This window comes from Acinonyx jubatus, chromosome E2 (assembly GCF_027475565.1).
Source record: "Acinonyx jubatus isolate Ajub_Pintada_27869175 chromosome E2, VMU_Ajub_asm_v1.0, whole genome shotgun sequence".
Classification (NCBI taxonomy): Eukaryota; Metazoa; Chordata; class Mammalia; order Carnivora; family Felidae; genus Acinonyx; species Acinonyx jubatus.
Window position 1 is genome coordinate 30,101,446 of NC_069396.1, and position 22,537 is coordinate 30,123,982.

Sequence of the window (22,537 nt, forward strand, 5' to 3'; positions counted from 1 at the left end):
CATTTGCCTGCTGGACCGCTCCACGGGGCAGCTCCAATTCAGCCTGTTCAAAACCGAATGCACTATCGTCTTCCCCTAATGTCTTCAACTGCCATTTCTACTAATGGTAACGGCATCCCTAAATCACCCAGGCTTGAGAGTTGGCCAAGAGCCTGGCACAGGGAAAGCATCGAATAAAGAGTTAATTCGTTCATTCTCGCATTCATTCTTATGTTCCTCCCTCCACTCAGACAGTCCTGCCGTCGCAACTTCCTGAGAGAACTTACTTTTAGGTCTCTAAGATAAGCACCTGTGTGTCTTTTTGTTTGGTATCTGTCTCCCCGACTCACATGCAAGTTCAACAAAGGTAGTGGCCAGGGTTGTCATGCTGATGATTCCATCTCTCAAGCCTGGAATGCTGCTGAATGCACAACAGGCACCCAAGTATGTACATACGTGTGTATGTATGTATGTATGTATGTATGTTTTTAATGTTTATTTTTTAATGTTTATTTATTTTTGAGACAGAGAGAGACAGAGCATGAGCGGGGGAGGGGCAGAGAGAGGAGAAGACACAGAATCTGAAACAGGCTCCAGGCTCCGAGCTGTCAGCACAGAGCCCGACACAGGGCTCAAACTCACGAGCTGCAAGACCATGACCTGAGCTGAAGTCAGAGGCTCAACTCAGGTGCCCCTTGGCACTCAAATATTTAGATGAGTGAATAGAAGAGAGGAGAAAGGGACATGAGGAAGGCAGGAAAGAATGTCTGATGGGCTGGCTGGCATCTTGATTGAGTAGACACTCGTGCCCGCTCTGTCCCATAGCAACGTGACCAGTTCACGAGAAAAGCTATGGACTTAACAAAAGACGTGCCACTGCCTTGCAGACTCAGTCTCAGGACTGAAAAGGTCTTGTGCTTGTGTTTCCCTGCTACTTTGTTGTATCCCTTCTGCCCAACTTCGCACCCTGATCCCCCTGTGGTATGATGAAAAGTCAACCTACAAAGCAAAAGCATAGATAACAAGTTTGGATACAAGGTCAACTTGTCGTCCTTCTCATGATTATTCTCCTGCTCTATGGAACCCTTCTTAACTGATCACTTAGTACCCCAGGGTGACTATTCAGAGTTTTTCCTCACCTCTTAGGTTACCATTCTGAACTGGTCTAATCAGCTGACCATCAGCCACTGCAAGTGGTGGCAGAATTGAGCAATAAAGTCTGGGTTAGAAACACAACTGGGGAGCTCAGAAATTCCTTGGCACACTGTAACTTTCTCCTTAATTTACATTCACATGCCCAGAAGCCTGACCAAAAAGTTAAGGGAAATGTAAATTCCCAACCATCAGAGCCAGTCACAGCTAACACATGCACAAGCACACAAATCCACCCCATTTCCTGCTGGCCATCTCCTGTCCTTGACCTTGACAGATACAAACCCCTTAGAAAATCTGTAACTAGGAACACCTGCCGATGATGTTTTACCGTCTCCAAGAAACATAACCCCAAAGAAGCAAAATACACTTATCCCGTGCTGTGAGTACACTTTTTTTAAAAACTGTATCCAACATAACCCAAAGCTGAAAAAGCAAGTAAATAAAGGCTCAAGTCAAGTTCGATGGAAGCAATTTTCCTATCAAATACTCTTCCAAAACTCTATGTGAAATTGCTCATTCCAACCACTACTGTCACATCCAATTAAGTTTGAAACACATTTTTATTTACACTTACCTCTGCCACTCGGTGGGTGGAACTAAATCGAGGTGGTAAACCAGCCAAAACGCAGTGTTGGTGGGTGGCATTGAGATCATCTGTAGGAAAAATACCAAAAATTAAAAAAAATAAAACCACACACACACACGCACACGTACACACACATTTATTAGTCACTATAATAAACCATTCAACAAAAATACAACGTAAACAGTAAATCCGTTATTCAACAACAACAACAGCCAAGGAATTAACACCCACTTTGAATTCTTTAAACCATTAGCTATAACTGGGATGACTTTGTATGTGCGTAAGTATTACGGATAGACATCAAAACCATGACATGCCCAAGAGTAAAAGGGGATGTTAATTATTCGAGGACAACAAGTATAAACCAGGACGGTCTTTAGCAAACAGTACATATGGCTACCCTATTTATGTGTGGTCTTATGATGCCCTCCCACCACTAAGTTTACTATTTATGAACTTTCTCTTTCTCATGATACATCAAATTCTATCCATGCCTTTAGATAATAAGCCAATTTTTTTTTTTTACATTATTTGGGGTGGAACAGCTTTCATCTGAAAATCTGCCTCTTTCTCTCCCCAATCAAAATATCAATTTTGCCCTAACAATTTTCCAGGCAAAAAACCAACCAACTCAGCAGTTGCAAAGTTTTGGCACTCAGAACAGAATTCAAGCCTATGGATTCACAACCCAAGAATGGAGTAGGTGGTGAATTCATCAGTTGAAAAATAAGCTTAAAACCACATGCAGTGGAAGAAAACCAATGGCCAAGTTGCTGCATATTCTAAGAAATGATGCCACAAGTCAGGCAAAAAATCTCTATCACCTCTGCTTAGGACATCACTCCCTCTATTACAAAGAAGAGAACTGAACAGTACTATTCCCCAGCAGTGTATGATTTCCCAGATAGGCAACAGAGGCTTCTTACCAAGATACCAAGACCCACAATGATTTATACTAAAAGACAAAAAGACAAAGACCACCACACCCCTCACGTGTCAGGAAAATTAACTTCTAAACAAAATAACGGAAATGTGAAATGTCAACTGAAGGGCTCCTGCTTCTGAACATTCTGGAAGAACAGTGAGAAGGTCTGCCTTCCTACCTGAAGCAGCTATTAAAGGGACCAAAACTAGGAAACAAAGGTTTCTGACACTGGAAAACAGAGAAAGATATAATCCCCGGGATAGAAAAATAAAATAGGTGAGCCCTACAATTGCCCTAGCTTACTACCTGGAACAGTTTCAAAACCAGAATAGAGAGTGGGGAGTCAGACAGAACCCAGAGTTTTCAGTTTTCCTTCTTGCTGAGTTGCGAGGACAGAAACTGGAGCTTAGGAAGCCCAAGGCAACGAGGATATGTACAACAGAACACTGGAATAGAAGAACCTGCACGGACAGAAAACAAGCGGACATCGGCCGAAGGGTTCCTTGAAGTCTCTGGCTGAGCACACTGACAAGGGCGTGTGTGAATGAAAACTTCCCAAGGACAGAAGAAGAAGCACCAGCAAACAATAGGCTGAACAAATGTCAGAGCTCACACAGGGCTGGGGAGGTTTTGTGTTCTCAGCAGCTAGAATGGCTCCTGCTACGTGAGAGAATGGATAGAGTCCTTGGAAAAGCATCACCTTAGTAGTAGGGCTATATTAGTTCTGTGTCAAAGATCCACTTGACAGCTTAAAAGCAAGCCTCCAAATGATTCAAGTTATTCCAAATAATTTAATTAGTCACTAGAGCAAAGTCCAACGCTATTGAAAAGAATTTAACAAAATCAGACACCAAACAAAATTCACAGTATCCGGCATCCATTCAAAAAGTAACAGAGAAGAGGGGTGCCTGGCTAGCTTAGTTGGCAGAGCATGAGATTCTCAATCTCAGGGTTGTAAGTCCGAGCCCCACATTGGGTGTAGAGATGACTTAAAAGTAAAACCCTATAAAAACAAAAAAGTAGGAGAGGAGAAATGAAAGACATACATGACACATAGGTACATATAAGATATATAGGCATATATAGGTATATATTATATAGGTATATATAAGAAATACACATATCTTTCTTTTCTTTCACATATGTATCTTTCATATATATAAATAAATGAAATGAAGCTATAAAGATGAAAAATGTAGTCTTTGGAATTAAAAACACACACACACACACTGAATTAGATTAACAGCACTTCTGGCACTGCAAAAAAAAAAAAAAAAAAAAAAAAAATCAGTGACCTAGAATACACAGAAATAGAAACCATCCAAAACTGAAGCATAGAGAGGAAAAAGACTACAGGTAACTGAAAAGGGATCAATGACCTGGGATACTATTTATCAGTTTAACGTAAATGTAATTGGATTCTCAGAAGGGGGAGAATGATAGAAAAAAATATTTATCTGAAGAAATGATGGCCAAAGAGAAAAATCAGAACAAAGAACAAGGGCAACAAACAGAAAACGTTAACAAATAAGGTAACTATTAAATCAATTATATTAGGGTCGCCTGGGTGGCTCAGTTGATTAAGTGTCCAACTTCAGCTTAGGTCATCATCTCATGGTTCATGGGTTTGAGCCCTGCATTGGGCTTTGTGCTGACAGCTCAGAGCCTAGAGCCTGCTTCAGATTCTGTCTCCCTCTCCTTCTGCCCCTCCTCGCTTGCGCTCTCTCTCAAAAATATATAAACATTAAAAAATAGATAAATTATATCAATAATAATTCTCAGTGTCAATGGAGTAAGTACACCAATTAAAAGACAGAGATTATCAGAGTGGATGCAAAAACAAAACCCAACTATACGTTGTCCACAGGAAATTCACTTAAGTATAAAGACACATACAGATTAAAAGTAAAGGGATGGAGAAAAAAATATTCTATGTTAACACTAATCAAAACAAAGCTGGAGTACCTATATGAATTTCAGACACAGTAGATGTCAAAACAAGGAAGTTATCAGGAATAAGAGGGCATTACATAAAGGAGTCAATCCTCCGGGAAGATACAACAATCCTTAATGTGTATTTGCCTTATAAGACAGAGTCAAATTATGTGAAGTAAATCTAATAGAATAGAAAGGAGAAATAGACAAATCCACTATTACAGTTGGAGACTTTAACACCCCCTATCAGACACAGAAAGATCCATTAGGCATAGAATCAGTAAGGACACAGGTGAACTCAAGAATACCATCAATCAACTGGATGTAACTGACATCTACAGACTACCTCATCCAACAAGAGCTGAATACACATTCTTCTCAAGCTCATATGGAACATTCACCAAGAGAGATCACATTCTGGACACAACACATACACACACACACACACACACACACACACACCAAAATTTAAAAGAATAGAAATCATACAATATCTGCTCTCAGACCATAAGAATTAAACTAGAAATCAGTACCATAAAGACAGCTGGAAAATCCCAAAATACTTAAGAGATTAAGCAGCATACTTCTAATTGCATGGCCAAAGAAGAAATCTCAAGAGAAATTTTAAAGTATTTTTAACTAAATGAAAATGAAAATACAACATCAAAATGTGTGGGATACAACAACAGCACTTCAAAGAGGAAAATTTAATACACTGAATGCATATATTACAAAGGAAAGATCCAAACTCAGTAATAAAAGCTTCAACCTTGGGAATTTAGAAAATGGAGAGCAAATTAAATCTCAAATAAAAAGGAAAAAATAATTAGAATAGAAATCAAGGAAATCAAAAACAGAATTGACGGAGAAAGTCAATGAAACAAAGCTGGTTCTCTGAAAAGATCAATAAAATCAATAAGCCTCTGTCCGGACTAAGAACAAAAGAGGAAAAACACAAATTATTAATACCAGAAACAAGAAAGGGAACATCACTACAGATCATATGGACACTAAAAAGCTAATAAAGTAATACTATGTATAGCTCTATGCCCACAAATTTGATAAGAGAGATGAAACGGACCAATTCCTTTGAAAGACTAAATCTTCCAAAACTCACATAAGAAAAAGACAATCTGAATAGGCCTATTTGTACTAAAGAATGAATCAAAATTACTAACCTTCCTAAACAGAAAGCTCCAAGCCTAGATGGGTTCACTGGTGAATTCTACCAACCATTTAAGGAAGAAACTATGCCTATTCTTTACAGACTCTTCCAGAAGAAAAAAGTGGAAGGAAGACTTCCTAATTCATGCTATGAGACCAGCGAAACCCTAATACCAAAAGCAGACAGATATTACAAGAAAAGAAAACTACAAATTAATATTCTCAAGAACATGGATGCAAAAATCCTCAAAAAATACAGTATTAGAAAATAGAATCCAACAATGTATATTTTATATACTTTTATATATATCATATACACTTATATGCCACAACCAACTGAAATGTATCCACATATGCAAGGCTGGCTCAATATTTGAAAAACAATTAATATTTTGTCTCCTGTTTGTCCATCTGTTTTCGTTTACAAGGGCTACTCCAAAGAATAAATCAAAGCAGGGTACAAAATATTACTATGAGTGGGGTAATAAAATAACCAAAGTCACAACAACAGAGAGCACATAACAATCCCTGAAAAAAACACCTCCTGAAGGGCCAGGCCCTGGACAGCATATGATCCTCCTTTAATATAGCAGTGCTCGCAGGTGCAGAGCACACAAGCTTTTAAAATGCATAAGGGACAGAAAACTAGCCAAAATGACAAAACGGAAGAATCCTCCTCAAAAGAAACTCCAGGAAGCAGCAACAGCTAATGAATTGATCAAAACCGATTTAACCAATATAATGGAACATGAATTTAGAATAATACTCATAAAATTAATCACTGGGCTTGAAAAAAGCTATGAAACTTGAAATCGGCCACAAGAAAAAGTCTGGAAAACCTTCAAAAGCATGGAAGTTAAAGAACACCCTACTAAAGAATGAATGGGTCAACCAGGCAATTAGAGAAGAAATTAAAAAATACATGGAAACAAATGAAAATGAAAATACAACAATCCAAACACTTTGGGATGCAGCAAAGGCAGTCCTGAGAGGAAAATACATTGCAATCCAGGCCTATCTCAAGAAACAAGAAAAATCCCAAATACAAAATCTAACAGCACACCTAAAGGAAACAGAAGCAGAACACCAAGGACATCCCAAACCCAGCAGAAGAAGAGAAGTAATAAAGATCAGAGCAGAAATAAACAATATAGAATCTAAAACAACAGTAGAGCAGATCAATGAAACCAAGAGTTGTTTTTTTTTGAAAAAATAAACAAAATTGATAAACCTCTAGCCAGGCTTCTCAAAAAGAAAAGGAAGAGGAACCAAATAGATAAAATCATGAATAAAAAATGGAATTATTACAACCAGTCCCTCAGAAATACAGGCAATTATCAGGGAACACTATGAAAAGTTTTATGCCAACCAACTGGACAACCTGGAAGAAATGGACAAATTCCAAAGCACCCACACACTTCCAAAACTCAAACAGGAAGAAATAGAAAATTTGAACAGACCCATAACCAGTGAAGAAATTGAATCAGTTATCAAAAATCTCCCAACAAATAAGAGGCCAGGACCAGATGGCTTCCTTGGGGAATTCTACCAGACATTTAAAGAAGAGAAAATACCTATCTTTCTCAAGCTGTTCCAAAAAACAGAAAGGGAAGGAAAACTTCCAGACTCATTCTATGAAGCCAGCATTACTTTGGTTCCCAAACGAGACAGAGACCCAGCAAAAAAAGAGAACTATGGGCCAATATCCCTGATGAATATGGATGCAAAAATTCTCAACAAGATATGAGCAAATCGAATTCAACAGCATATAAAAAGAATTATTCACCCTGATCAAGTGGGATTCATTCCTGGGCTACAGGGCTGGTTCAATATTCGCAAATCAATGTGATACATCACATTAATAAAAGAAAAGATAAGAACCATATGATCCTGTCAATTGATGCAGAAAAAGCATTTGACAAAATTCAGCATGCTTTCTTAATAAAAACCTTCGAGAAAGTCGGGATAGAAGGAACATACTTAAACATCATAAAAGCCATTTATGAAAAGCCCACAGCTAATATCATCCTCAATGGGAAAAAACTGAGAGCTTCCCCGAGATCAGGAACACAACAGGGATGTCCACTTTTACCGCTGTTGTTTAACACAGTGTTGGAAGTGCTAGCTTCAGCAATCAGACAACAAAAGGAAATCAAAGGCATCCAAATTGGCAAAGATGAAGTCAAGCTTTCACTTTTTGCAGATGACATGATACTATACATGGAAAACCTGATAGACTCCACCAAAAGTCTGCTAGAACTGATATATGAATTCAGCAAACTTGGAGGATACAAAATTAATGTACAGAAATCAGTTGTATTCTTATACGCCAATAATGAAACAACAGAAAGACAAAGAAACTGATCCCATTCACAACTGCACCAAGAATCATAAAATAGCTAGGAATAAACCTAACCAAATATGTAAAAGATCTGTATGCTGAAAACTATAGAAAGCTTATGAAGGAAATTGAAGAAGATACAAAGAAATGGAAAAACATTCCATGTTCATGGATTGGAAGAATAAATATTGTCAAAATGTCAATACTACCCAAAGCTATCTACACATTCAATGCAATCCCAATCAAAATTGCACCAGCATTCTTCTCGAAGCTAGAACAAGCAATCCTAAATTTTGTATGGAACCACAAAAGACCCCGAATAGGCAAAGTAATATTGAAGAAGAAAACCAAAGCGGGAGGCGTCACAATCCCGGACTTTCGCCTCTACTACAAAGCTGTAATCATCAAGACAGCATGGTATTGGCACAAAAACAGACACATAAACCAATGGAATAGAATAGGGACTCCAGAATTGGACCCACAAAAGTATGGCCAACTAATCTCTGACAAAGTAGGAAAGAGTATCCAATGGAAAAAAGACAGTCTCTTTAACAAATGGTGCTGGGAGAACTGGACAGCAACATGCAGAAGAATGAAACTAGACCACTTTCTTACACCATTCACAGAAAATAAACTCAAAATGGATAAAGGACCTGAAGGTGAGACAGGAAACCATCAAAACCCTAGAGGAGAAAGCAGGAAAAGACCTCTCTGACCTCAGCCGTAGCAATTTCTTACTTGACACATCCCCAAAGGGAAGGGAATTAAAGGCAAAAATGAACTACTGGGACCTCATGAAGATAAATAGCTTCTGCACTGCAAAGGAAACAATCAACAAAACTGAAAGGCAACCAACAGAATGGGAAAAGATATTTGCAAATGACCTATCAGACAAAGGGCTAGGATCCAAAATCTATAAAGAACTCACCAAACTCCACACCCGAAAAACAAATAATCCAGTGAAGAAATGGGCAGAAAACATGAATAGACACTTCTCTAAAGAAGACATCCAGATGGCCAACAGGCACATGAAAAGATGCTCAACGTTGCTCCTCATCAGGGAAATACAAATCAAAACCACACTCACATACCACCTCACACCAGTCAGAATGGCTAAAATGAACAAATCAGGAGACTATAGATGCTGGAAAGGAGGTGGAGAAATGGGGACCCTCTTGCACTGTTGGTGGGAATGCAAACTGGTGCAGCCACTCTGGAAAACAGTGTGGAGGGTCCTCAAAGAATTAAAAAGAGATCTACCCTATGACCCAGCAATAGCACTGCTAGGAATTTACCCAAGGGATACAGGAGTGCTGATGCATAGGGGCATTTGTACCCCAATGTTTATAGCAGCACTCTCAACAATAGCCAAATTATGGAAAGAGCCTAAATGTCCATCAACTGATGAATGGATAAAGAAACTGTGGTTTATATACACAATGGAATACTACTTGGCAATGAGAAAGAATGAAATCTGGCCTTTTGTAGCAATGTGGATGGAACAGGAGAGTGTTATGCTAAGTGAAGTAAGTCAGACAGAGAAAGATAGATACCATATGTTTTCATTGTTATGTGGATCCTGAGACACTTAACAGAAGACCATGGGGGAGGGGAAGGAAAAAAAAAGTTAGAGAAGGAGACAGTGAAACCATAAGAGACTCTTAAGGACTGAGAATAAACTGAGGGTTGATGGGGGGGTGGGAGGGGGGGACGTGGGTGATGGGCATTTAGGAGGGCAGCTGTTGGGATGAGCACTGGGTGTTGTATGGAAACCAATTTGTCAATAAATTTCATATTAAAAAAAACAGAAAATCAATTAATATAATCCATCACAGCAACAGGCTAGGGAAGAAAAATCACATGATCATACCAATAGGGGCAGAAAAAAACATCTGACAAAATCCAACACAAATTCATAACAAAACCTCTCAGTAAACTAGGATTAAAGAGTAACTTCTTCAATGTGATAAGGAACATGTACAAAAAAAGTATGAGGTAGCTAACATCATGCTTAAATTTGATTCCTCAATAAGACTGGGAACAGTCTTTTTCACCACTCCTTTTTTTTTTTTTTTTAATATTTATTTATTTATTTTGAGAGAGAATGTACACATGCAAGTGTGTCAGGGAAAGAGAGAAAGAGAGAGAGAGATTCCCAAACAGGCTCTGTGCCGTCAGCACAGTGCCCGATGTGGGGCTCAAACTCATTATCTGTGAGAATCACTTGAGCTAAAATCAAGAGTCAGATGCTTACCCAACTGAGCCACCCAGGTGCTCCCACCACTCCTTTCCAATAGCACAATGGAAGTGCCAGCTAATGCAACGAGACAAAAAGAGAAGAGGGGAGGAGGGGAGGGGAGGGGAGGGGAGGGAAGGGAAGGGAAGGGAAGGGAAGGGAAGGGAAGGGAAGAGAAGAGAAGAGAAGAGAAGAGAAGAGAAGAGAAGAGAAGAGAAGAGAAGAGAAGGAATAAAACTGTCCTTCTTCAAAATTTTTTAACATTATTTATTTTTGAGACAGAGAGAGACAGAGCATGAACGGGGGAGGGTCAGAGAGAGGGAGACACAGAATCTGAAACAGGCTCCAGGCTCTGAGCGGTCAGCCCAGAGCCCGACGTGGGGCTCGAACTCACGGACCGCGAGATCATGACCTGAGCCGAAGTCGGCTGCTCAACCGACTGAGCCACCCAGGCACCCCTAAAACTGTCCTTCTTCATAGATGATATGACTGTCTGTAGAAAATTCCAGTTGCAGGATATAAGGGTAACATATAAAAAGTCAATCACTTTCCTAACAAATAAGTGGAATTTGAAAGTAAAAACCCATTACCAATTACATTAGTATTCCCCCAAATAAAATACTTAGATATAAAATCTAACAAAATATATATAAGAATTTACATAAAGAAGACCAAAAATTCCTGATGAACAAAATCAAAGAACTGATGAATGGAGAGATATTTCATGTTCATAGACAGGAAGACCAATATCGTCAAAATGTCTATTCTTCCCAACTTGACCTATAGATTCAATGCAATCCCAATCAAAATCCCAGCAAGTTATTTTGTGGATACTGACAAACCAATTCTACAGTTTATACAGAGAGACAAAGGACCCAAAACAGCACACAATACTGAAGAAGAACAAAGTTGGAAAACTGATTTACCCAACTTCAAGAATTACTGTAGAGCTGCAGCAGGTAAGACAAAGTTTTATTGGCCAAAAGAATAGGCAAAAAAAAAAAGATCAACGGAACAGAAAAAAAGAGTATACAGAAAGAGACCCATTTAAATATGGTCAACAGATCTTTGACACAGGAGCAAAGGCAATACAATGGAGCAAAGATAGTTTCTTCAACAAATGGTGCTGGAACACGTGGACATCCACATGCAAAAAAAAAAAAAAAAGAATGCATCTAGACACAAACTTCCCACTGTTCCCAAAAAATTAACTCAAATGGATCATAGATCTAAACATAAAATGTGTAAGTGCAAAATTCCGAGAAAATAACACAAGAGGAAATCTAGATGACTTCGGGCATGGCGATGACTCTTTGGATACGACAACAAAGGCACAACCCAGGAAAGAAATAATTGATAAACTACACTTCATAAAAATTAAAAACTGTTCTGTGAAAGACACAGTCAAGACAATAAGAAGACAAGCTGAAGACTGGGGCAAAATATTTGCAAAAGGCAGGCTCAATAAAGCACTGTAATTCAAAATACAAAGAACTCTTAAAACTCAACAGCAAGAAAACAAACAACTTTATTAAAGAAATGGGCAGAAGTTCTGAACAGATACACCACCAAAGAAGATATAATGAGAATAAGCATATGAAAGGATGCTCATTATCATCTGTCATGGGATTGCAAATTAAAACAAGATACCACTACCCACCTATGAGAATGGCCAAAATCCACTGATAACTGAGTAACACCAAATGCTGACGAAAATAATGGAACAACAGAACACGCATTCATTGCTGGTGGGAACGCAAAAGGATACACGTGGTTTGGAAGGCCGTGTGGTGATTTCTTACAAAACTAAACATGTTCTCATCATAAGAACCAGCAATTGCCCTACTTAATATTCACCCAAATGAGCTGAAAACTTATGTCCACACAAAAACCTGTGAACAGATGTTGACAGCGGCGTTATCAACAACGGCCAAAACTTGGAAGCAACCCACATGTCTGTGAGTAGGTGAACAGATAAACTGTGGCCCATTGAGGCAACGGTGTAATATTCAGCACTACAAAGATGTGAGCTATCAAGTCACGAAATGAGGAAACTTAAATACCTGCTACTAAGTGAAAGAAGCCAGTCTGAAAAGGCTGCATACTGTAAGATTCTAACCATAAAGCATTGTGGAAAAGACAAAACTATAGAGAAAATACAAAGCTGCCAGGGGTTGAGTGTGGGGGAGAGGATGAATAGGGTTACAGGGGATTTTTAGAGTAGAAACTATCATGCATGATACTATAATGGGAGATATAGGCCATAATACATTTTTTAAATCCATAAAATATATCCATAAAATATACAACACCAAGAATGAACTCGAATATAAAGTATGGACTTGGGTGATAATGACATGTCAATGTAGGTTAATCAACTGTAATAAACGTCCAATCTGATGCATGATGTAGACAGTGGGAAAGGTTGCGTACACATGGGGACAGAAGTGTGGGGCAACTCTACTTTGTGCTCACTTTTGCTATGAGCCTAAAATGCTATGAAAAGTAAACCCTCTTTTTTAAAACAATGTGAACTGAAAACTCTTCATTCTGTAAGACTCCATAGTTTGCCACCTTGAGACCAATGTACAGTTATAAAATTATATAGTTATTCTCCTAGAGTGTTCTCATGGCAAAGGGAAATACTCATCTGCATCACTTAATTTAATATTTGAATGAGCAACTACTATGCACCAAGCACTATCCTAGGCACAGTGAACAAAACAAAGTCCCTGCTCTCACGAAAGTTACATTTGGTTGGGGAAGACACATAATGGGTAAGTAAACAAGAAAGTCAGATACGAGGTGCTATGAAGAAAATACAGGATAATTTAAAAAGTGTAAGGGTCAGTGGGGGTACACGGGAATAATGTACTACTCTATACAGAACTACCACTGGGGACAGTTAAGGTGACTCAAGAGCTGAATAATGAGGAGCCTGGCAATGCTAACATGTGGGACGAGAGCATTCCAAGCAGAAGAACGAGCTGAGGCCAAGGCACCAAAGTGGGAATGAGCTCGCTGTACTCGAGACAGTACCATAGTACTCAGCATGGAAGCAGAAGTTCAACAACTAAAGGAGGTCTCTGATGGTCATGGTCAGAATTTGAGGTTTAATTCCAGATATAATGGGAAACCATTAGAAACTTTTATGCAGGGAAAAAATGTGATCCAAGTCTGAGGAGACCACCCTGGCAGCTTGTTGGGAAAGAGAGAGGACCGAAAGGGGCAAGCTTTGAAGCACGAAGACGAGCAGGGAAACTGCCACCATAACCCACGTGGGAGCTGACAGTGACTCGGACCACGGTGACAGAGGGGGACATGGTGAGTAGTGACCGGATTCAGAATGTTTTAGAGAAAAACCAGAAGACCTGACAGTGGATTGGGTAAGGAAAGCAGGGGAGAGAGCAAAATTAAGAGCAATTTTAGGGGTTTTCACAGAAAAAAAGGAAGATGAGTAGGTCACAAAACATTCAGATGTTGTGTAAACAATATTACAAAATGCAATGAAGGCTGAATGACCAGTCTCCTTTCCAGTTTGCCCCCTCTAAGGCCTCTGGCTAAGGACGCACCTGAGAATTTCTGGTTAACCTGGACTATTTTGCCTAAAGGGAGTTTCAGAATCAAAAGAACAAAACAAAACAAACAGCAGAGGTTAGAGGAGGTTCCCTAGGCCAGATTCCCATAAAAGGGTGAAATGCATAAATGCCCCTCTCATCTACCCAAACAAAAGCCTCATTGCTCCTATGCTATTAACACTAGCATTCATGAACATGAACATCGTAAAGAAAGAGAAAACATCTTAATGAGCATTTGTTAAGTGGTTTTCTTCCGCTGAAGGGCAACTAGTCTGATGCAGGCCAAGTGACAAACGCACTGGTAGAAGTAATACTCTGAGGCCTGTACCTTTTTGCAAATCCTTGGCAACTTCCTAATCAAACAACCCTTCTGAAATGCTCCCAACTGTCCCTAATCCTTTATGGCTTCTAGGAAGAACCCTGTAATTTTCACCAAAGAGCTTCTAATTTATCTAAACCTCGAAGTCTGTAAAAGTGGCTCCAACTTCATGGTCTATACACCTTAAAGGATATACTAAAGACCATTCTTAGCTTTAAAGAAGACGACTCCTCATAATTTTTAAAAAGAAAACATGAAAGAATGTCTATTTGCCAGCGCTGTTTCAGAATACAGCTAAAAAACTGATGCTATACTCAAGTGGAATCAGAGTTTGTAGAATTTAGTCAACAAACCAAACAGAAAAGAAGCTCTCGCTCTTCTCTGGCTAAATGCTGCGTGCTCTGTCAGTGGGTCAGGAGAGCTCTGGACATTCACTGTAGCATGAAATCTCATCTCATATATAAAAGACCACAGACGCAAAGGCATAATTTCCACTAGGGTGACCGATTCGTGCCCAGGACTTTGCCAGAAATCCCACCTGCTGAGATCCCCTCCCGCACAGACAAACTGGGACGGTTGGTCATCTTAAATCTAACCCAGCCCTGACTTGCTCGGTTTTGTTGACCAGTGTGTTATCGGGGCTATTTCATCCCAAATTTCTTAAAGTAACAATCAGGAGCTTCACTAAAGGCACACTCCTGAGCTAAACAGGCCCAATACTGAAATCCAATCTTCCCAGCTTCACGCAGTCACTGAAGCTTTTCATTCTTACTCACCTGTCCATTCTCATCGCTCAATCTTAATATTTATGACCTTATTTTTCCTAGACATGGGACATCCATGACTGAGAACACATTCAGAATTTAATAGCCAGCAAAACGGGGGAGGGGAAGCTTCCTGGCAAGATGTCGGTACAGACCCGGGCCTCTCGATCTGCCCCATTCCTAGATTCCGCAAGGAGACGATCAGGGCACTATTCAATGAGATAAAAACTTTGGTCAGCACTAAATATAAGAGGAAGGTGCTCAGTATGCCAGAAATTGCAAGGGTCTGTGCTGGATACGTTTAGGCGGGATGAGACTAAATAAAGAAGAGGCAGAGAGGGCGACCCGTGAGTGTCTACTTGGAAAGAGCAGCGTCTTGGTCAATATGGCAAGTGGATCCCAAGGGCAACGCTCACCCTCAAACTCAAAACAACAGGAAGGTATGATGGGCTACAGGGCACCGAGAGGGCAGGCCGCTTGCCTCCTGTGGGGCAGCCTTAAATGCACACAACCCGTGCTTCTCGCAGCCCCCAGAACATGTTGCTGGGACAAGCTGCCACTTTGAGGAGAAGGCCAGGCATCGGTGGGGTAAGAAATTGTACAGAGTGGGTTTGCCGAGCACAGGTCAAAAGGGGTCATGGTTTGCCCAGACTGCAAAGCATCCACACCACAAAGAGACAAAAATGAGGTACTCAGGACGCTCTAGTTAATGAAATCTCTTATCTGGCCGTGTAGGGTACATTTTCTTGCTCTTTTCAAATGAAGGACTTGGCCGGGAATGTACACCCAGTTTTCCAGAAACAACTGCAACGCCAGTTTGCCTAGGAGCTAGGACCTGTTCTGCTTCGGTGAGGAGAAACAGACCTGGAAAAATCACTAGGCTCACGTGAAAACACTGCAGTTCAAAGGGAAGGAACCACTTTGAAACTGTCTCTGCTGCAAAGGTCTGACTCAAACCGATAGGACAATTTTTTTTTCATAAAATTCTCAATATTTTAAGAAGACACTTGATTCAAGAAGGCACTGTATCTGTAAAAAATGGGGCAAACAGACATGAAGAGGGCACAGTGTGAGGGCAGGAAAGATTGCCTGGAGCTGATTTTTTTAATAGTATTACTTCATTTAAAATGATGGAAGATGGAATGAACAGCAGAACACATGCTACAAACAACTCAAATTATTGAAGGGGAGGAGGGGACTCAAAACATTCTCCTAAACTTGGAGGGAAAATGAAAATTAGTGACAGAAGAGATAAGAAATGAAGGATGAATTCCGGAAGCCACAATATATATAACAGGAATCCTAGAAAGAAAGCAGAAAAGGGACAGACAGATGAAAGAACAATCAAAGAATAGAAGAATATTTTCCAAAATTGTGAAAGAGCCTGACTACACTACAAAATGGTTCTTGAAGTACATAAACATATTCTCTTCAAAAATTAAATATAGGGGTGCCTGGGTGGCTCACGTGACTCACCTGATTTCAGGTGAAATCAAACTCTTGATTTCAGCTCAGGTCATGATCTCATGGCTCGTGGGATCGAGCCCTGCGTCGGGCTTTGAGTTGATAGTGTGGAGCCTGCTTGGGATTTTCTCTCTCTCTCTCTCTCTCTCTCTCTCTCTCTCTCTCTCTCTCTCTCCCTCCCTCCCTCCCTCCCTCCCTCCCTTCTCTGCTCATGTTCTCCTTTTCTCTCAAAATAAACTTTCAAAACATTGAATATAAAATATGACGAATGTTCAAAGAAAAAACATAATCTACCACAACAGACTCAAAATGAAGATGACCTCAGATATCTCTCTAACATCAAATATCAGAGTTCAAGGGGACAATATCCTGAGCTTTAAGGTGGGAAGTCTGTTATGCAAGAATCCTACAGCTACTTACAGAGACAGCAGCACGGAAGGCACAAAAAGTAAGTGAGAGAATACAAAAACTCAGAGAATATGCCACCATCCCCTTGCCATTAGCCTTCAGGAAAAACTTGTTACAATCTATACTTTATTTAAATAATTAAAACCACAGTGTAAGAAGAAAACACAGCAGTAAGCTCCTTGACAGAGGTCTTAGCAATGGCTTTTTTAATATGACACCAAGCGCAAAAGCAACGAAAGCAACAAGAAACAAGTGGGGCTACATCAAACTTCAAAGCTCTGCACAGCAAAGGAATCCATCAACAAAATGAAATGGCAACCTACGGAGTGGGAGAAAATATTTGCAAATCATGTATCTGATAAGAGGTTAATATCCAAAACATATTAAGAACTCCTACAACTCAAAAGCAAAAAATCAAGCAATCCAATTAAAAATGGGCAGAAGATCTGAATACACACTTCTTTACAGAAGACATCCAGATGGCCAACAGGTACATGAAAAGATGCTGAAGGGGCAGCTGGGTGGGCCAGTCAGTTGAACATTCGACTCTCGATTTCAGCTCAGGTCATGATCTCATGGTTCGTGAGTTCAAGCCCTGCATCGGGCTCCGTGCTGACAGAGCAAAATCTGCTTGGGATTCTCTGTCTCCTTTTCTGCCCCTCCCCCTCCAAATCAATAAACACGCAAAAAATTAAGCAAAGACGCTCAATATCACTAATCACCAGGGAAACTGCTAATTAAAACCACAGTGAGCTATCACCTCACACGTGTCAGAATGGCTATCATCAAACAGACAAATAACAAGTATGGGCCAGGATGTAGAGAGAAACCTTTTGCATTGTTGGTGGCAATGTAAATTAGTACAGCCACTATGGAAAACAGTATGGAGGTTCCTCAGAAAGTTAAAAATAGATTTACTCTATGATCCAAGAATTCCACTTTTTGGTATTTACCCAAAGAAAATGAGAACACTAACTCAAGACAACATACACATCTCCGGGTTCACTGCAGGATTATTTACAACAGCCAAGATATGGAAACAACCTAACTGTCCACTGATGGATGAATGGATAAAGAAACGGTGGTGTATATATGTGTGTGTGTGTGTGTGTGTGTGTGTGTGTATAGATATATATATACATATACATACATACATATATATATGTGTATATATATATACACACACACATATACATATACATACATACACACACACATACATATACACCACAGTTTCTTTATGTGTATATATATATATATATATATATATACGTGTGTGTGTATATATATGTGTATACAGACATATATACAATGGAACACGCTCTAACCATAAAAAAATATGAAATGTTGGCATTTACAACAACACGGATGGACCTCGACAGCACTATGCTAAGTGAAAGATGTCAGATAGTGAGAGACAAATACCATATGATCTCATTTATATGTGGAATCTAAAACAAAAACAAAAACAAACAAACAACAAGCTCAACAATACAGAGAACAGACTGGTGGTTGCCTTAGATGGGGCATGGGGAGTGGGAGAAATGAGTAAAGGGGGTCAAGAGACATAATTTTCTGGTTCCAAAATGAAGAAGTCATGGGGATGTAATGTAATGGAAAATTGCTAAGAAAGTAGATCTGTATATTTATCACAAAAAAATACATATTCCTTATAACTACCGTTGACCTTGAAAGTAAAACAGCCAGTTATTTTACCAGCAAAAGTAGTTTATTTGAGAATGGCAGAGGAAGTACAATTCGGGACCCATGAACTATGGATTTCAGAGAGCAAAGAGGCATACCACCTTATAGAGGGAAAGGAGGTGGGAGGGGCTGCTTGAACAAAAGTCCACTGAAAGAAGGTGTTCAGGGTGGTGACAGTTTCTCACTGGCTCAATTGTGGCAGTTTCTCATTGGCTGGGCTGTTGTGGAGCAAAGGGAAAATGTTCCTCACTCTTGCTGGGGCAGTCAAGTAACTTCTTCCCGCTGGCATTGGTACTTGAGAATGAGTTGGTAGGGCATGAGAACTCCCATTTCTGTCTCTTCCCAATTCGATTATAAATGAGCTTTTCTTTATTCAGTTTCACATTACATAAAGTGATAGATGTGAACCAGCCTTACTATGGAGATCATTTCAAAACATATATAAATATTGAATCGTTATGTCATACACCTGAAACTAACATGTTACATTGTCAATTATACCTCAATTTAAAAAATAAACTTTTAGGGGCAGCTGGTGGCTCAGTTGGTTAAGCATCTGGCTCCTGATTTCAGCTCAGATCATGATCTCATGGTTCATGGGTTCGAGCACCACGTCAGGCTCTGCACTGACATCGCAGAGACTGCTTGGGATTCAATCTCTCCACCCCTCCCCTGCTTGTGTGCACTCTCTCGCCCCCTCTCACGAATAAACAGTAATAAATAAATAATTAAATAAATAAATCTTTTAAAGAAAAAAACCAGTGAGTGTAAATGTAAATACTTTCAAATATGGCTATTTAATGCAAGTATAATAAATCATCATCGTTGCCATCATCATCATCGTGTAATGATGCCTCACCTAAAAAATAAATATACATTAAATATGTAAGTCAAAATCCAAAAGAGTATATTAAAAACCTCCCGGGAAGCGAGCAGAAGGGTTAAAAAAAGTAACTGGGAAGAAAAACAAACCACATCTCAACAGAAAAATGGGCAAATGAAGATCAGATGATGGAGAGTAATAGAAGTATACAAATGGCGAACAAACATGGAAGATTCTACCTTCTCAATAAATTTAAAAATGCATTTAAAACAGCAGTATGTTATTTGTACTCAGTAAAGTGGTAAAATACTTTGAAATTCTAATGCCCAGTATTATCGAGGGTAAGGTAAATCAGGCTGGAGGAAGTACCTGGTAACCACATCTCATACTGCACTGGGAACGTACAATGAAAACAACCTTACAAGTTACAGTCTGACGATATAACATGTACAGTTTTAAAGTAGCTGCACTCTCATCTCACCTAGGTATTCCACTACTGATAATTTTTTCTACAGAAATCACAGCAGCAAAGATATACGTACAAAGATGTTCACGAGAGCAATATGTTTGATATCAAAACACTAGAAATGAATTAAGCAACCAAAAGTAGGGGATGACTATTTAAGCCACTTTCGTTCATTCTTTCTTTAATTTATTTATTTAAATTCAAGGTGGCTAACATACAGTGTAGTACTGGTTTCAGGAGTAGAACCCAGTGATTCATCACTTACATAGAACACCCAGTGCTCATCCCAGCAAGTGCCCTCCAAAATGCCCATCACCTATTTAGCCCATCCTCCCACTCACTCCCTTCCAGCAACCCTCAGTTTGTTCTCCGTATTTATAAGTCTCTTGCGGTTTGCCTCCCTCTCTATTTTTATCTTATTTTTCCTTCCCTCCCCCTGAACATATGTTCATCTGTTTGTTTCTTAAATTCCACATACGAGTGAAATCATATGATATCTGTCTTTCTCTGACTTATTTTGCTTAGCATAACACACTCTAGTTCCATCCATGCTGTTGCAAATGGCAAGATTTCATTCTGTTTGATTGCTGAGTGGTATTCCATTGTGTGTGTGTGTGTGTGTGTGTGTGTGTGTGTGTGTGTGTGCGTGCGCGCGCGCGCGCGCCATATGTATATTATATGCCATATCTTCTCTATCCATTCATCAGTCGATGGACGTTTGGGCTCTTTCCATAATTTGGCTATTACTGATAGCGCTGCTATAAACATTGGAGTGCATGTGCCCCTTTGAATCAGCATTTTTGTATCCTTTGGATAAGTATCCAATAGTGCAATTACTGGGTCCTAGGGTAGTTCTCTTTTTAATTTTTTGAGGAACCTCCATACTGTTTTCCAGAGTGGCTGCACCAGTTTGCATTCCCACCGACAGTGCAAAAGGGTTCCCCTTTCTCTGCATCCTCACCAACATCTACTGTTTCCTGAGTTCATTTTAGTCATTCTCACAGGTGTGAGGTGGTAACTCATTGTGGTTTTGATTTGTATTTCTCTGATGATGAGTAATGTTGAACATCTTTTCATGTGTCTGTTAGCCACCTAGATGCCTTCTTTGGAACAGTGTCTATTCATGTCTTCTGCCCATTTCTTCACTGGATTATTTGTTTTTTGGGTGTTGAGTTTGACAAGTTCTTTATATTTTGGATACTAACCCTTTTGCAAATATTTTCTCTCCCATTCCATCAGTTGCCTTTCAGTTTTGTTGATTATTTTCTTTGCTGTGCAGAAGCTTTTTATGTTGATGAAGTCTCAGTAATTCATTTACACTTTTATTTCCCTTGCCTCTGGAAACACATCCAGTAAGAAGTTGCCACAGCTAAGGTCAAAGAGGTTGCTGCCTGTGTTCCCCTTTAGGATTTTGATGCTTTCCTTTAGGATTTTGATGGTTTCCTGTCTCCATTTAGGTCCTTCATCCATTTTGAATTTATTTCTGTATATGGTGAAAGAAAGTGGTCCAGTTTCATTCTTTTACATGTTGCTGTCCAGTTTTCCCAGTACCATTTGCTCAGGAGACTTTTTTCCATTGGGTATTCTTTCTGCTTTGTCCATGTAGGGTCCGTTTTGGGTTCTCTATTCTGTTCCACTGATCTATGTGTCTGTGTTTGTGCCTGTACCATACTGTCTTGATGATTACAGCTTTGTAATACAGCTTGAAGTTTGGAATTGTGATGCCTTCAGCTTTGGCTTTCTTTTTCAACATGGCTTTGGCTACTCGGGGTCTTTTCTGGTTCCATACAAATTTTAGAATTGTTGGTTCTAGCTCTGTGAAGAATGCTGGTGTTATTTTGATGGTGTTATTTGTTATTTTGATGTTATCTGATTGCACTGAATGTGTAAACTGCTTTGGGCAATATCGACATTTTAATAATATTTGCTCCTCCCATCCACGAGCATAGAATGTTTTTCCATTTCTTTGGGTTTTCTTCAATTTCTTTCATAAGCCTTCTATAGTTTTATTTTTTTTTAATTTTTTTTATTTTTTTTTAACATTTATTTATTTTTGAGACAGAGAGAGACAGAGCATGAACGGGGGGAGGGCCAGAGAGAGAGGGAGACACAGAATCTGAAGCAGGCTCCAGGCTCTGAGCTGTCAGCACAGAGCCTGATGCGGGGCTCGAACTCACGGACCGTGAGATCGTGACCTGAGCGAAGTCGGACGCTCAACCGACTGAGCCACCCAGGCGCCCCAGCCTTCTATAGTTTTCAGCATACAGATCTTTTACTTCTTTGGCTAGGTTTATTCCTAGGTATCTTATGGTTTTTGGTGCAATTGTAAATTGGGTTGATTCCTTGATTTCTCTTTCTGCTGCTTCGTTATTGGTGCATAGAAATACAACCGATTTCTGTACATGGATTTTATACCCTGTGAATCTGCTGAATTCATGTATAGATTCAAGCAGGTTTTTTTGTGGTCGTTTGGATTTCCCACGTAGAGTATCATGTCATCTGCGAAGGGTGAAAGTTCGACTTCTTCCTTGCCAATTTATATGCTTTGTATTTCTTTGTGTTGTCTAATTTCTGAGGCTACTACTTCTAGAACTGTGTTGAACAACAGTGGTGAGAGTGGGCAGCCTGTCATGTTCCTGATCTTAGGGGGAAAGCTTTCAGTTTTTCCCCATTGAGGATGATATTAGCTG

General features: G+C 39.6%; 1 protein-coding gene across 5 annotated transcripts in view; it reads right to left on the minus strand.

Annotated features, from left to right (window-relative positions):
• Positions 1–22,537, minus strand: part of FTO (FTO alpha-ketoglutarate dependent dioxygenase) — a 387,711-nt gene that overhangs the window by 211,271 nt on the left and 153,903 nt on the right. For all 5 annotated transcript variants that reach the window (XR_008293906.1, XM_027044481.2, XM_027044479.2 and 2 more), the window contains exon 5: positions 1,709–1,788. Coding sequence is in view for 4 of the 5 variants with exons in the window: in XM_027044481.2 (XP_026900282.1) it covers positions 1,709–1,788 (80 nt within the window). In the remaining variant the exon portion in view is untranslated. The remainder of the gene's footprint in view (positions 1–1,708; positions 1,789–22,537) is intronic.